Source organism: Molossus molossus, unplaced genomic scaffold (genome assembly GCF_014108415.1).
Source record: "Molossus molossus isolate mMolMol1 unplaced genomic scaffold, mMolMol1.p scaffold_m16_p_22, whole genome shotgun sequence".
NCBI classification, from domain to species: Eukaryota; Metazoa; Chordata; class Mammalia; order Chiroptera; family Molossidae; genus Molossus; species Molossus molossus.
This window is the reverse complement of record NW_023425358.1, coordinates 20,630,518-20,646,559: the sequence shown is the minus strand read 5'-3', so window position 1 is coordinate 20,646,559 and position 16,042 is coordinate 20,630,518. Positions and strand designations below refer to the sequence as shown.

Genomic DNA, 16,042 nt, shown 5'->3' with positions numbered 1-16,042 from the left:
CTGAGGTGGCACCAGGAGGGGATTGGGGAAGACCAGCAGGTCCCTGCCCAGCCCCTCCTCATCAAGTGGGCAGGCAGGGGGGGCCACTGGGTGGGCAGCATGTCACCACTGCAGAAAGTCTCGAATGAGCTTCCAGAGCTTGGTGATCCACAGGTTGACGCCGAGGTCCATCAGGTACTGGATCTCGGGCGTGAGCATGCGACGACAGAGCTGTGCGTGCCGCTGCCCAATGCTCTTCTTGAGGTTGTAGCCCAGGATTGACTTGGCACCCAGTGGTTGCCAGGGCTGCATGGCCGAGTCCTGGATGGCAGTAGCATCCACAGCATGGCCCCCATCAATGCAGATGCGCCGCATACGCTCATTGGCACGTCGCAGGGCAGCCACCTCGTGGGCCATGCGCTCCCGCCCGAACGCTTCCACCTTGCGCCAGAAGCTGGCATTGAAGTGGCGGTAGAGGCGGGCATCCAGCACATTCCAGGCTGTGGCACGCTGGTACAGTTCACCCGATAGGCGGGGCACAGCCGAGGCACGGCGGGCGTTGAGCTTGAAGTAGAGCACATCCTCCAGCTCCCAGCACAGCAGGTCCTTGAGTAGCACCAGTGACTCGTCGAAGTACTCCTGCAGGAGCACCAGGTGGAAGCGGCGCTCCACCTCCAGGATGTGCTCCTGCACCTGCGGGCTGTTGGGGTCCAGGCCGCTGTCATAGCCCAGGTCGAAGAAGAGCAGGTTGCGGAGGTAGTGGGCGTTGTAGCCATTGGGGTCGTAGTAGCGGTCGGGGTCTTGCAGGAACTCGGTCAGCTTGTCTCGGCTAGAGAGCTTCCAGGTAAAGGGCACCACTGAGCCGAAGTAGTGGAAGGAGGACTCAAAGAGGCGGGCGGGGTCTCGGAGCACGGTGATGAAGGTGGTGTTGGGTGGCACGAGGCCCCGGACCTCTTCATAGTGGAAGCGCATGTGGTTACAGATGATGTTGAAGCAAGCCCCGGGCCGGTAGTCCTGCACCAGGCTGCGGGCGAAGAAGGCTGGGTAGTCGAAGTCGTTGCGGCCATTGGGGAAGGCGAACTTGAGCCTGTGCTTCTGGCCGAAGCGGAACAGGATGTTGAGCAGCGTGCTACTGGCCGTCTTGTGTGTCTTCATGAACACAATGTCACGACGTGGCTGGCACCCTCCAGAAGAGCTGTTGGCAGGGATCACCGTCTCTGGCTCACCAAGGGCTGGAGAGCAGGATGCTGTGCCGTCCGGGGTCCTGCTGGGCACAGAGTGGTGGGGAGAGCCTCAGGGGTTGTTGGGGCCCCCACGTGTCAGAACCTCAGGCCCTGGTGTCTAGCTGGGTTGTTGGGGATAGCAGTGGTGGGGGAGCCAGTGTGGGGACCAGACGGGCCTTCATCCAGGCTGCAATGCCTGGGCCAGTGGTTTGGCCTCTCTGGCCCCACATTCCTCACGTATGAAGTGGGGAATATAACATACTCTATTCGTGGTGTTGGTGTGAGGTCAAAGTGAGACGAGCATGCTGGGTCTTGTGTCATTTGTGGCTACTGCATCCTCATACATTTATCATAAATTGGCATTAGGTTGAACCACATGAAATTCTGTAGGCCAAAAATGGTTAATTATCAGTAATTTCCTCTAGTTCAACTTAATACTACCCAACTAAGGGTATGGTTTGTGCCAGGCCTGGGCTGAGCAGCCCCATGGGGAGGTGCGATAGCCTCAAGGTTAGGAGCCAGGCTTGGAGGCAAATAGATCCCAGTTTGAATCCAGGCCCTATGCCAGCTGAGTGGTCTTGGACAAGTCACTCCTACCTCCCAGCCCCGTTGGAGCCTCAGATGATGATAATCCAAGCCCTGTACACAGATGGTATTATCTGATTCTCATGCTGCGTAAGGCATTCTCTGTTATTATACCCACTTCACAGATGAGGACACTGAGACCCAGGGTTATACAGTGAGTTCTGCCCTTAGTGGAATTTCTTCTCAACATAGTGTGGTGCAGGGTACCCCTTCACCCCTACCTCACCCCTTGGTCACCCAGGAGGGCCACTCACGTAGATGGCAGGCCAGCATGCAGTGGGGGTACTGCATACGAGTACAGCAGCAGCAGGAAGCTGGTGAAGAGTGCTCCCAGCACCAGCCCCTTGGCCATGGACTCCCAGCGCTTCTTCTGAGGCAGCGGCATCTCAGACACCTGTGGGGGGCACAGAGCAGGGCAAGCGTCGGGAGGCTGGCCCCAGGGAGTGCCAACCGCCGCCCCAGCCCTGGCTGGGTTGAAGGGGAGCCTTTGATATTGGGCCCTGCCTTCACCAGCTCTGTGGCCCCCCGCAAGGTCCAGACAGAAAGACAAACACTTGGAGTGACACAGTAACAGGGTTGCAGACAGGAAGGTGGCGAAGTTAACGCAGAGAGAAGTTGGAGAGTGAAGCAGAGAGAAGTTTCTACTGCCTGGTTCAGTATTAATTTTTAAGCTGAGCCCTGGCCAGTTTGGCTCAGTGATTAGAGCATCGGCCTGCGGCCCGGAGAGACCCGGGTTCAGTTCCCGCTAAGAGCATGTACCTCGGTTGCAGTTTGTCCCCGGCCCTGGTTGGGTCGTGTGGGTGGCGACCACTCGATGTGTCTCTTTCACATCGATGTTTCTCTCTCTCTCTCTCTCCCTCCCACTCTATCTGAACAAAATATCAAAAAATGTCCTCGGGTGAGGACTAAAAAAAAAAAATAATTTTTAAGCTGAGTGGTGGGGTGGGTACATGGATGTACATTAGTTTTCTTTTTATATCATTTTCAGCTTCAGAATGAAATTGTTTCCTAAGAAGGAAAAGAAGACTTTGTCCCATTGCCCATCCCCCAGGCCTGGGGCCAGGGCTGACTACAAGGAGAGGCCATGAATCCCTCCTGGCCCCCTCACCTTTCAAAAGCCCAGCCAGTCCCACCCACCTCCTGTGGCACCCTCCCCCCGCTGCCTAGTGATAAGCTGAGTCTCCTCATCTCTTCACTGACTCCTGGATCTGTAGGGGAGGCAGATGGAAAAACTGAGGCTCAGAGTAAGGAAGGGGAGGGCTCAGTTAGTCAGTCAAGCCTCTGCCCACACACCCAGCCTGCAGGGTTGCCAGGTAAATTTGAATTTCAGTTAAAGAACAAAATTGTTTTTAGTATAAGTATGTCCCAAATATTGCATGGGGCATACTTATGCTAAAAGTTATTCAAGCCCTGGCTGGTTTGGTTCAGTGGTTGGAGCGTTGGCCCGTGGACCAAAGAGTCACAGTATTTAGTTTATTATTATTTTTTAAAATCCTCAGCCAAGGATGTTTTCCCATTTATCTGCAGACAGAGTGGGAGAGAGAGAGAGAGACAGAAACATCAATGTGAGAGGGACACATTGATTGGTTGCCTCCTGCACGACCCCAACCAGGGCTGGGGACTGAAGTGAAACTGAGGTACGTGCCCTTGACTGGAATTGAACCCACGACTCTTTGGTCTGAGGACCGAGCTCTAACCTCTGAGCCAAACCAGCCAGGGCAAGAGTCAAAGTTTTGATTTCGGTTAAGGGCACGTAACTCAGTATCCCACCCTGGTTAGGGTTGTGCAAGAGGCAACCAGTCGCTGTGTGGCCTTGGGTGAGAATTAAAAAAAAAAAAATGATTCAATGTTTATCTAAAAATAAAATTTAAATGGGTGTCCTGGTTTGGGGTTTGGTTTTGGAATGGGGTGGAAATTCTATTAGCAAGGGACTGAGGAATAAGCTGTAATGGGTCCAGGAGGGAGCTGGGGTTCAGGGGGCCTTCCCACCTCCCCTTAGCTGCAAGGCCAAGGCACAGAACTTTCCACTCCTGTTCTGGTACATGTGGCACGGGGCCCTAGGTCCCTGAGGACACAAGAGGTCATGCATGCTGCCCTGTAACTACACACATTGGCACGTCACCACTACCCCTGGGGGCAGAGGCCAAATAACCCACCTGGAGGATAACCCCACATACTTCCCCCTTGGAAAAGTTACTCAAGGGACTCACAAACCCCTCCCGGAAAAGGGGCACTCCAGGGCCACCCCACCAGCCACAACAGTCCCTGAGTTCTCTGCTCATCATCCAGAAATTTCTCTGCACAGGAAAGGACATAAAGAAGCGATCTGCAGAGGAAGAAACTACACAAGAGGGAATTTGGCCTCCTTCATGACAATGACAAATCCTTGTTCACTCAGCTGGGCAAGGGGGATAGGGTGGAGAGTGGACAAGAATGTGGGAGAGTTTCTGGAGGGCAGTTCTATCCGAAGAGGAAACTACAAGCTCTCCGAATTCCATACTTTATAAAAACGCTTGGGCAACGTCACACATGGAAAGGTGTTTATGGCAGCGTGGTCAGAAAAACAAAAAAATTAGAAACAACCTTAGTGTCCATCAGCAGGGACCATTACACAAACTATGACCCATTTCCCAATGGAGTAATTTGTACCCATTAAAAAAACAAGGCAGAAGCTAAGTGGACTAGCTCAAAAACACACCATGATCTACTAATGTGAAAAAAGAGTTTCAAAACATCATGCCCACAAATCCACATATATAAGTAAATATACATCTAGGCCGAGAAAGGGCAATATATATATATATATTTTTTTAATCCTCACCCAAGGATATATATATTTTTCCATTTATCTTCAGATAGAGTGGGAGCGAGAGAGAGGGAGAGAAAGGGAGAGAAGGAGAAACATTGACATGAGAGAAGCACATCAACTGGTTGCCTCTCGCACGACCCGGACGAACCGGAAATGAGGTACGTGCCTTTGGCTGGAATCGAACCCTCAACTCAGGTCCTCAGGCCAACAGTCTACCACTGAGCCAAACTGGCCAAGGCTGGAGGGCAGTATTTTATATTTTAACAGTGGTACCCTCTTCTGCAATGGTTGCATTTTAAAAAATCTTCACCCGAGGATATGTTTTTATTGATTTTAGAGAAAGAGAGAAACATCAGTGTAAGAGAGAAACATTGGCCCTGGCTGATTTGGCTCAGCAGTTAGAGCATCAGCCCGTGGACCAAAGAGTCGCGGGTTTGATTCCTGTCAAGGGAACATACCTCGGTTGTAGTTCCATCCCTGGCCCTGGTCGGGGTCATGTGGGAGGCAACCAATCAAAGTGTTGCTCTCTCATCGATGTTTCTCTCTCTACCACTCTGTCTGCAGATAAATGGAAAAAAGTATCCTCGGGTGAGGATTAAAAAAAAGAGAGAAACATCGATCGGTTGCTTCCTGTACATGCTGTAACCAGGGATCGAACCCACAACCTAGGTATGTGCCCTGACTGGGAATAGAACCCAAAATCTTTTGGTATACGGGATGACACTCAAACCAACTGAATCACCCGGCCAGGGGTGCAATGGTTGCTTTAAAAAAATTTTTTTTTCTTTATTGATTTTTAGAGAGAGAGGAAGAGAGAGGGAGAGATAGAAACATCGATGAGAGAGAACATCGATTGGCCGCCTCCTGCATGCCTCCCACTGGGGATCAGGCCCACAACCTGAGCATGTGCTCTGACTGGGAATTGAACTGGCAGCCTCTTGGTGCATGGGTCAACACTCAACCACTGAGCCACACTGGCTGGGCAATGGCTGCATTTTTTTTTTATCCTCACCCAAGGACATTTTTTAAATTTTTTGTTCAGATAGAGTGGGAGAGAGAGAGAGGAAGAGAGAGAGAGAAACATCAACATGAAAGGTACACGTCGAGTGGCTGCCACCTGCACGACCCAACCAGGGCCGGAGACAAACTGCAACCGTGATATGTGCCCTTAGCGGGAACCGAACCAGGGTCTCTCTGGACTGCAGGCCGATGCTCTAACCGCTGAGCCAAACCAGCCAGGCAATGGCTGCATTTTTAAAAGAAGCATGGATGGCGTTTTTAAACAGAAAAAGGCAATAAAACATATTTAATATATTTAAATAATAGATCAGAAAGCTTGTGAGGTGGGGTAAGCTGACTAGGATGGTCCAGTCATGGAGGGGCCTCAGGTTGAGGTGCCGAACTCAGGCTCTGGAAACCCCAGTCCTGTGATTGAAACACAGGAACCCCTTGGAGCCTCAGTTTTCATCTGAAAAATGTGGAGCTGTTAGCTCCCCTCACTGGCTCTTCCTGAGACAGGGCAGGCAACATGACTAACACTTGGTTATTGATCAAAGAGTGTTAGCTGCTCCCCTCCTGAGCCCCAAGGGACCTGCTCTGGGCCTGTCTTTGTTGCCCTCAGGATGTGACCCCCTGAACAAGGAGTGGCTGCTGCGCACCCCCTGCTCCCCTGACCACAAGCACAAACTTAAAACATGTCTCAAGTGCCCCCACAGGCTTCCTGTTCCCTGAGGGCTCAAGGGAAAACAGGGCAGAGCCCTGGGTCAGGCCAGAGCCTCAGACTCAGGCCCAAACCCTGAGTGGGACCTTGGGCCTCAGCTTCTCTGACTTTTAAATGGGGAGAGGCTAGGATTCCTGCCCTCAGAAAATCCACAGGGCCCACCCCTACCCAAGCAGCCCACTCACCAGGGTACTTTCTAGAACTCTGAGAGACTGATGGCAGAAGCTCTGGGTGAAGGCCAGGCAGCAGGGGGCAGACCAGCTTCCCAGAACTGTCAATCAGGCTCTGCCTGGTCCCGCCCAGGATGTTCCCCAACTCCAATCAGTGCTTCATCTATTCATTCATTCATTCTCCCACTTGGGCTGCCTCAGACTGTGCTGGGTCCTAGGTTGTCCCACCTTCTGGTTTCACTTTTCAGCCCCTAGTATGAGCCAGGTGCTTGGGGGCGGGGGGCTTCTCTAGGGCATATTCCACTGACTCCACTGAGCTATCCTGGGAGGCAGACCCCACTGTGACTTTCATTTTGCAGATGAAGAATTGAGGCTCCAAGAGGTGATGTGACTTGCCCAGGGTCACTCAACAAGGCAGGGTTCAGGGCTGAAATTCAAACCCAGGTCTGCCAGCCTCCAATGTACAGCTCCCAGCTTTGTCCATGGCAGTCCTGCCTGGTGTGTTCCAGGCCCAGCCCTAAGCCCTTGGAAAGAAGGGTGTGTTCAGCCAGAAGTTCCATCACAGGAGGCCGAGGTGTGGCTGTGGACCTCTGTCTCAGCAACTCAGCAGGGTCTGGCCTTTGTGGGCTGGGCCAGGGCAGCCAGGGTGAAGGGTGGGGAAGCACAGAGGGTCCTGGTGGCTGGTCCCTCCTATCTCAGCAGCCTGAGGCATCCAAAGCTGGTGGTTCCCTTCCTGTCTGGCCTCTGTGAACTTGGCACATCGCTCACCCTCTCCAAGCTTCAGTCTCCTGTGTCCAATGGACACACAAAAGCAAGATCAGGGTAGACAGCACCCTTAGTGATCACAGGCAGGGTCCCTGGGTAGACTGAGGCCCAGAGATGGGCTGGCTGGCAGCCAGGAGCCTGGCTGGGGCGGGGAAATAGTTTTGGGGCTGTGGGGTTTCAATGAGAGAATGCATGTACACAGGCAGAAATCAATACATATTAATTATTATTCTCACTACTGACCAGGGCCCAGTCCTGCTTTACAGAGCCAGGTGTGTGGGAGAAGGGATCCCCTCTGTGCCCAGCTGCAGGCAAGCCCGATGGTGATTCAGCCCTGAGCTCTCTGAGCCTGGCACCTGGTGAATGTGTGATAAATGAACCCTCATGACTCTCAGGGCAGAATGTGGCCAGGGCTGATAACATATGTGTGAGAGCCACATGTGTCAGTCACACGGTGCCAGCACTTGGGGCCAGGGTCCTGGGTTTGAATCTCAGCTCTGCTGTTTCCTTGCTGTATGACCTAGGCAGGTCTGTGCCCCTCTCTGGGCCTTAATTTCTCCTCTAAAATGATACCAACTCTCCCTTCATCACAGGGTGGTATGCAAATCCTCTGTATCCCACAAGAAAAGTGACCATCCCAGGGGTGGCACAGAGCAGACACTCACTGAGCATGGGCTGCCACCATTGTTACTATCATCAGTATTATTAACCTCCCAGGATCCCAGTCATGGCCCCTTGGAGGACTCTGCCCACTTGCCCAGGATGGAGGATTGCAGGCAACCAACAGCCCCAGGTCTAAGGCCATGAGACACTGAAGACAATCTCAGTGTGGCCTGAGCCTCACAGCCTCCAGTCTGGAAGACAGTGCAGCAGAAAGGCTGAAGCTCAGAGAGGGCAAGGCTATCCTCAAGGTCACACAGCACAGCACAGCAGCAGTAGCAGCAAAAACAGGACTAGAACCTGGGTCTCCTTCCTCTGCCTATGGTAGTGACAGTCCCAGGCACTCAGAGCAAACAATCCCCCTTCTCTAGCCCATCTCATCTATTCCTTCCCTTCTGGGTTACTCCAGCCACACTGTCCTCCATCTGTGCCAATGGCAAGCTCCAGGCCAGGCCCAGTAATCCTCCAGTTTGGCTGGACTAATACCCTCCAGGGAACGAAGGAGAATCAGGACTTATCCCCCACAGCCTGCACACAGGGAAACCAAGCGAGGGTGGTAAACCTCCTGGCCTAGAGCATCACCACCAGATAGCTCTTTTTCCCAGAGTGTACTGCTCCCTGGGGGGACCTTTGTGCGGGGCCAGAGGAAGACACACTTACCTCGGGCCTTGACTGGCTACCCCTTTCCTCTCCCTGCCTGAGCCACATCTGACTCCCAGGCTGCCTCTGCGGTCACTGGGAAACAGGAACGCTCCAATGACACCCAGTAGTATGCTGGCTGGCTCCCTCCCACTCCAGGGGTGTGAATATTCATGAGTTCCCTCCCTGGGGACAGCAGGTGGCATGTCCCTGTACCCTGCAGGTGTACCCTCTGCCCCCTGGGTGGCCTCTGACCTTCCCTGGACCTCAGCAGCTCGGCAACTTCTTCATCCAAGGGCTCAGCAAGGTCCCTGGTGTCCTTGCGCCAAGGACACAAGCAGCCGCAGAGCCCTGCAGAGAGCCTGGTACAGGCTCAGTGGCCACAGGAGGGACAAGGAGGCAACTGGGGTGGGAAGGCTAATTGTTCCTTGAGCCACATCTCATTTAACACTGTCCTGTGCATCAAGCACCACTGTTACCCCACTCCCCAGGTGAAGAGACTAAGATGAACTCACCTGTCCAAGGTCACACAGTCAGCAGAGGACAGACAAACAGAGTCCAAACTCCAGGACTCAAAGATGCTGAGACACGACCAGAAAAAGGTCTGTCTAAAATTTCGAGGAGCCCAGAGAGTGAGCAAATCATCCCAGAAGGCCTCCTTGAAGGCCAGGGCTGGGAAGATGGGTCTGATGAGATTTCACCTCTCTGAGCTCCAAGTCCTTCATCAGAGGTACAGTATAGCATCCTGTACTGTCCTGCCTCCACCCCTATGTGGACAATGGTGGCACGGGTCACTCTGCACTAGCCTTTGAGGGATTTGGGCCAATCAGAGATGCTACTGATCCTTCCCAAGGTCTCAACAGGTAGAGGCAGTTTGGGGGGCCTGGCTCTAGACACAAGGGGCCCTCAGGCTCAGCGCAGATGCTGGAATCTCTCACATCCCATTCTTTTTAAAAAAAATCCTCGTTCAAGGACATGCTCATTGATTTTTAGAGAAAGGAGGGGGAAGAGAAAGAGAAACATCAATCGGCCACCTCCCACATGCACCCTGACTGGGATGGGGGATGGAACCAGCAACCTGGGAATGTGCCCTGAATGGGGATCAACCAGAGACCCTTTGGTGCATGAGAGGACACTCCAACCAACTGAGTTGCACCGGCCAGGACCCCCACACCCCATTCTTAACTGGGTTTAGGTCTGTTCTTTCTCTGTGCTGCCCACAGACAAATGGTGTTCAGAAAAGCCCCCTACATCCTTCCTTCAGCACTGATGCCCACAGCCCCCACCATAGCCCAGGCACAGGGCTCTAGATACCCAAGTGTCAGCGTCAATTAATAATAATCATTATCCCACACTGAGCACATTAATAGGTTGAGCTGCTGCCAGCCCCTCCCAGGGAGCAGCAAGCATCTGACACTTTGTTATGATCACTCTTTCCCCCAAAGCCCCACCCAACCTGGGAGCAACTGCCCCATCCCCAAGCACCCATGAAATACCAGAGCTCACATAGCCACAAGGAAGGCCAAGGGTCCCGATCTGAGGGCTGGATTGGGTCCAGGCATGGGGTAGAGTTATCTTTTTTGGACTTAGTGAGCTTGAAGACATATGTGTGGGGTGAGTCCAGGCAGAGCTGGCATCAAATAGTCAGGATGGTCATTTATGAGCATGGATTGTGGACCAAACAGCGTCAAGTCCCAACTTCCCATGCACCACGCACCACTCACAATCCTCTAGAGAAGTCCATTATCACCCCAACTTTATAGAGGAGGGAGCTGAGGCTCAAGGGGGGAAGTGACAAGCCCAGGGTCACATGGGGTTAATAATCATCCAGTGGGAGTGGAGCTCAAGCTCTTGAACAAGAGGTGAGCTCATGGGTGGAGTTCAGAAGAGCCCAGTGAAGCAAAGCTTTCCAGAGTAGGGAGTATTTATGGCAGAATCTGCACCTCCAGCCCTGCCAGAGAGTTCTCTTCTCAAAGTGACATGTAGCTGGTTTGCACCCCCACCAAAAAAAATTTTTTTTAAATTACAAAAACAATCCATGCTCACTGAAAAAAGATTTTTGGACAATTACAGGAAAATATAAAGAACACAATGAAAAGAGCTCCATCCCCAAGGTCACCACCCTTAATTCTTTAGCATAAGCCCCCTCACATTTCTTTCTGTCTATATAGGAGGGCTCTCTTTGGGGGAACTTATTTTGTTTTTAACTTGCTTTTTAAAAATTTTTTTCACATATCAAGAGATTGTGGACATTGTTTTGTGGCCACAATGAGTTTTAAATTGATCTGTTCCATAGATATTTACTGAACGCCTGCACTGTACCCAGCACTGGGGTTCATGATGCCAGGTGCACAGAGCTCAGGACTGAGAGAGGAGCAATAGCTGCAGGGGCTGTGATAGAGGGCACATAAGAGGGCTTGCAGGAGCACAGACGGAACACCTAAGTCAGCCTCGGAAGTCGGAGGGCCATGGTCAAGGAGGCTTCTTGCGGTAGGAGGCTCTGGTGGTAGAAGCTGCTGTGTTTTCCAATTTCCAAAGGCAATCTATTCCCTTTCCTCCCTGGGTACATGGTTAAACTACATTTCCCATCCTCCCTTGTAGTTTGGTGCCCTCAGGTGACTAAATTCTTGCCAATGGACTGTGAGCATAATGACAGCTGATGAAGTTAAGTGGCAGACCTTCTCAGTGGTCTTTTCCCTGTGCAGGATGAATAGATATGGTATCTAAGGATCTGGAAATGAGAGGGGCTTTAAAATGGGAGGAGCTGTGAAATAGGAGGAGCCTGGGTCTCAGAATCACAGCTCATCAAACACCCAATTAGATTTCATGAAAATGACAACTAAACTGACAGTGTGTTAATCCTTTCAAACTTTGGGCTTGTCTGTTACAGCTGCTGGCATTAATTATGCACCTGTTACCCTAGAATGAGCCAGGCAGGGAGAAAAGCATGTGCAAAGGTCCGGGACAACTGAGAACCTAACGAATGCTTAGCCTGGCTGGAGTGTCCAGTATGTGTGCATGTCAGAGGTTGTAGGGTAGGCAGCGAAGACTAGAGGCACAGCCAGAAAGGGGGCAGGGGCAGGGGCAGGGAGGACATGTAGGGCCTCAGGAAGCACGCTAAGGAATCTGGCCTGGGTCCTGTGAGCAATGTGGGGTCCTGGGAGGGTCTTCAGCAGAGGAGTGAGGAGATGGGATTCCCATTAGGCTACTAGATAGAGACTTAATTGTAGGGGTAGAGAAGGAGTGGGAGAAGCAGGCAGGCCTTGACAATGGCTGTTCTGGCTGTCAAGGTGTGAAATGACCTGGATCAAGAAGGCTGAGAATGGACTGAAACCATAGCACGGGCAGCATAGGATGTGGAGGACGGGAAGGAAGAATCCCTGTTGGGGTCACTGGCTGGGGTGGAGCTAGTTCCTGAGTGGGGGAGACTAAAAAAGGGGCAGATTCAGTATGGGGTTGAGTGGGCAGTGTAAGTTTCAGTTGAGTCTGGATGATGTGTGAGACTGGGAGGGGACGTCCAACCACATCTCATCTTTGCCTTGGAACTAGCAAGAGGGAAAGAAGGTATCCTCTGGGACCCTACTACCTCCCAACCATCACTTCTCACCTGGTGATTCCACCAGCCCCCACACAGTTCCCCATGAGCACCTCTGCTCTGTCCTGTCCTTCCTGTCTGAAGTAGTCTAGGGTTCCTAAAAGGGCTTGCCCATATTCCTCACCTAGTCAAAGCAAATCAAGAAACCCTTCAAGCCTGGCTGGTGTGGCTCAGTGGATTGAGCATCATCCCACGGACTGAGAGATCCCCGTTGGATTCCCGGTCAGGGCACATGCCCGGGATTGTGGGCTTGATCCCCAGTAGGGGGCATGCAGGAGGCAGCCAATGGATGTATCTATCTCTCATTTTGATGTTTCTATCTCTCTCTCCCTTCCCTTCTCTCTAAAAAAATCAATGAAAACTTTTTAAAAAAAGAAACCCTTTAAGAGCCTGCTGCCACACCTGAAATTCTACCATCTTTGCATCATTCTCCCAGTTAATCACCTCTCTCACCTGGGTGGCACACTCAATCCCTTAGACCCCAAAGAGAGGGAGGGACCACAGGGGACACCCTCCTCCCTTGCTGGGTGACACAAGGGCATCAGACTCAAGCTCTCAAGCATCAGACCCATGCTCATTGAACAAGGAAATGTGCGGGAAGCAGGCAGACATTTTTGTCCACAGGGAGCTTCCTTCAGTCAAGGATCTGCCTGAGAGAGAAGCAGGGAATAAAGCTGCCTGAGGTGGCAGCTGGGAACAGGGCTCTGTTGTCTTTGCTCCCAGCAGAGCAGCCTGCTCACCCCTGAGTGTCAGGCAGAGCTGGGAGCTAGGAAGGCAAGGGGGTGGGGGTTTGAGGCAGCCTAGACAGATCCAAGAGGCTCGGACCCCAGAGAGGCACAAAAGTCTTAAGCCAGACTGGGATCCTGAGATGCAGGCTGGGGCAAGACTCCTGTGATTTGTAGCCACCTTTGAACTATGTGGCCTTGGGCAAGTCTCTGAATCTCCCGGAGCCTCAGCTTCCCCTCAGGATGATGGAGATAGTAGCAATGTCTCCTTTGCAGGGCAAGATACAGTGCAGCAGCATAGGGGCTGTTCTGGCCCAGGCCTGCCTACAGCCTTACCCTCTCTGGGCCTCAGTTCACCCCCTTGGTAAAGAAGAGGTTGGATTCTCCCAACTGGACTGTCCTGTGGATTTCCATGGCACCTGTCACCTCAGCAACCCAGGAGATCAGGTGTCAGGACTGTCACCCTCCCTCACTCCCATGGTGTGGGTTACTGCCAACAGGTATGCATCCATCACCTCTCCTGTTCTAGGAAGGTGGGGAGAGGGTCCCCATTGGGAGGGGACTACAGTCTTGCTCTGAGCTGTTACCAAAGTGCTGGCTTGGCACCAAGCTGGTCCCCCTTCCTGGGCACTGGTCCAGGAAACAGGGAAAGTGTTGGATTTCTTAGGGGATCCCTCCTGGATACCAGGATTTGTCTCATTCCCACAAGCCTCTCCTTGGTGGCCTTGCCCTCTCTGTGGTGCAGGACAGGGCCTTCACCAAGCAGAGGGAATCCATCTCTTACCTTGGTCCCCAGCCCCTGCTTTGACAGCCCCCCTTCTGGGGGAGGGCTGGTGGGAAGAGGGGAGATTCCTGCCTCTCCTCCAGAACACAGGCTACTGTGCCCAAGATTAATTATTAATGGACTTCCAGCTCCAGCCCAGCTCCAGCCCCACCCATCCAATGTGCAGTGAGTGGGAAAACCCTGGAAATGGGAACCCTGGGGAAGAAACCAAGGGTAGGGTGAAAACCAACCTGCACCCTCCCTGGCCCCCAGAACTAGAGTGTAGTACTCCCATACCACTCAGGTCTGAGTCAGGTCTGACACGCAATCCTGATTTGGAAGGTTGGGATGGTGGGGCAGGGTGCCAGCTGGTGGTGGGTGCTGGGCCCCCAGGACGTACCTTGTCCCTGTCCTCCTCGGGCTTGGCTTGATGGTTGGGCCCGGGCCGCGCCGCCCGGGCGCTTACTTGGTGGCGGGGCGTACCCGCCGGAGCCCCCTGCTCCGCCGGGCCTGGGCCATGCTCCCGCCCCGCCCCCGACGCCGCCACGCCCCACTGCTCCGGCCAGGTGCAGCCGTCAGCTTCGCCCAGCCCCCCCGGCACTGCGGCCAATGGGCGCCCGGGACCCCGGGCCCCTCCCGACCCCTCAGCGCGCGCCCGGGAGGCACAGAAGCCGCATTCAGCGCGCCTGGGGCAGCATCGCGCCCCCGCTGGCGGCCCAACAAGGCGCATTTGTCTTGGACGCGCCAACGGGGCCATTGTCCCCGCAGCAGGACCCTGATGCTCAGCTGAGCTCCCAGCCCCTGAGGGGATTCGAGGGTGCCTGGGAAACGGGGTGGCGTGGTGGTGGTGAGGGCAGCCCAGCTCTGGGAAAAAGGAGATGGCTAGACTAGTTGCTTAACTTTCATTGGGAGTTCTGGAGCCCTTGATCCCTTGCTCCATAGTTAGTGCAAGCTGGGAATACACTTTTTGGCTTCTGAAATAGAGATAAATGGGGTGGGGTGGTGACGGAATTTCCAAGGGAAGCTCAGGCATGGGATCCATCTCCAGCTGGTTAGCCACTTGGAGATCTCGGCTGATCCCCTCTCCAGGGCACCCATCTGGGCTGAGCACAGTGCCATCAGCATGCAGGTGCCCTTCCATCCAGGATCCACCCTTTTCAGTCCTAGGCTTCCTTCCTTCACCCAGAGGGCCAAGGATAGGGATGAATGCCGGTCTATAGCCAGGAATGCTCAGCTCCAGCTGTAGGCAGTACCAAAGTAGCTGGACACCCAGTGGGGCATGGGCCACGTCATAGCCCCACTGCCCCGGCCATTGCTGGGGGACTCTGGAGTGGGGAAAATTCCACATCAGCATGGCTGCCAGATTTTTCCATATCTGATGGGCATGCTCTCCAACTTTGCCCTGGCACTCCTGGTCCCAGGATGCACATACACCCTGGCAGGTTCGTCATCCCCTAGGGCAGCAGGCTTTGGCTCCAGAGGCCCTGAGCCTGCCTCTGGAAGCACTGCCCCACCACTATGAGCATGCCAGACTAGACTATAGCCTCCCCCCCCACCCCGCACCCACAGCAAAGCCCAGCAGAGACAGGAGCCCTGGGCTCTCTGCTCCCTCAGCCAGAGGCTGCCCAAGCTTTTTCCTCCCCTCTCCTCTCCTGCAGGGTGGGCCTGCAGCCACAGCCCAGAAAACTTCTACAGAGCCTGAGCAGAGTGAGGGGCAGAGAGCCAAGGCTCTCCCTCAGGTGCCTCAATGTGGGAAAGGCACTCAGACCACTGGGGCACCCTGCTGGAGGCTATTCAGAAACACTGTGCCAGACCTGACAGGGGCTGGGATGATTCTGAGCCCAGATTCTGGCCCTAGGTCTTCCATGAGGCACTGGCAGTCCTGGGCAAGGGCTTGTTCCCCTGGGCCTCAGCAAGGCTGGTGGGAAGCTGTAAGGATGGTCCAGTAAGGGTAACAAGTCAGGCTGCTGCAAGGTCCACACTGGAGGTTACTCGACAATTCTGCTCAGGAGCCCACAAGGTAAAGCTCGTTTAAATTCAGGCCCCACAGATACCACCAAGCATTAGGCTCCCACCTTCTGGGCTGACTGAAGCAGGACATAATGACAACCACAGTTGGTTTACTGAGCACTTTGACACCTGACACTACTGAGTCTGCATAACAGTAAAACCTCCATATGAGGAACTAATTCAGGAAAAGGGGTATACATTAAAGCCAAAAGTCCATTATATGATAAAGTAGGTTTTCCAAATGCATATGTTAAAAAAATGATAAATTGCACTGGATGGTTTGCTCAGTGGTTAGAGCATCAGTTCTTGGACAGAAGGGTGGCAGGTTCAACTCCCGATCAAGGGCTTGTTCCTGGGTTGCAGGTTGGATCCCCAGCCCATTAGGGTTGTACGGGAGGC

The 16,042-nt window shown here is 53.4% G+C and overlaps 1 protein-coding gene across 2 annotated transcripts; it reads right to left on the bottom strand.

Moving 5' to 3' along the window:
• GAL3ST1 (galactose-3-O-sulfotransferase 1) lies at positions 1-12,297 on the bottom strand. Of its 2 annotated transcripts, XM_036277236.1 has the most exons (3): positions 12,158-12,297; positions 2,042-2,181; positions 1-1,243 (listed from the first exon to the last, which is right to left on the bottom strand). In XM_036277236.1, the coding sequence occupies exons 2-3, from the start codon at positions 2,170-2,172 to the stop codon at positions 103-105; spliced, it is 1,272 nt and encodes a 423-aa protein (XP_036133129.1). In that variant the 5' UTR covers positions 2,173-2,181; positions 12,158-12,297; the 3' UTR covers positions 1-102. The 2 variants fall into 2 exon arrangements, with proteins under 2 accessions (XP_036133129.1, XP_036133128.1); XM_036277235.1 differs by lacking the exon at positions 12,158-12,297 and having other exon boundaries at positions 103-1,246; positions 2,042-2,172.
• Positions 12,298-16,042: the final 3,745 nt, after the last annotated feature.

What these genes read in the sequence shown, in the direction of transcription:
- GAL3ST1 (XM_036277235.1), bottom strand. Translation starts at nt 2,172, where the DNA reads ATGCCGCTGCCTCAGAAGAAGCGCTGGGAGTCCATGGCCAAGGGGCTG. An exon ending in CATGCTGGCCTGCCATCTAC is followed by an intron (nt 1,247 to 2,041) that starts GTGAGTGGCCCT and finishes CTCTGTGCCCAG; the next exon opens with CAGGACCCCGGACGGCACAG.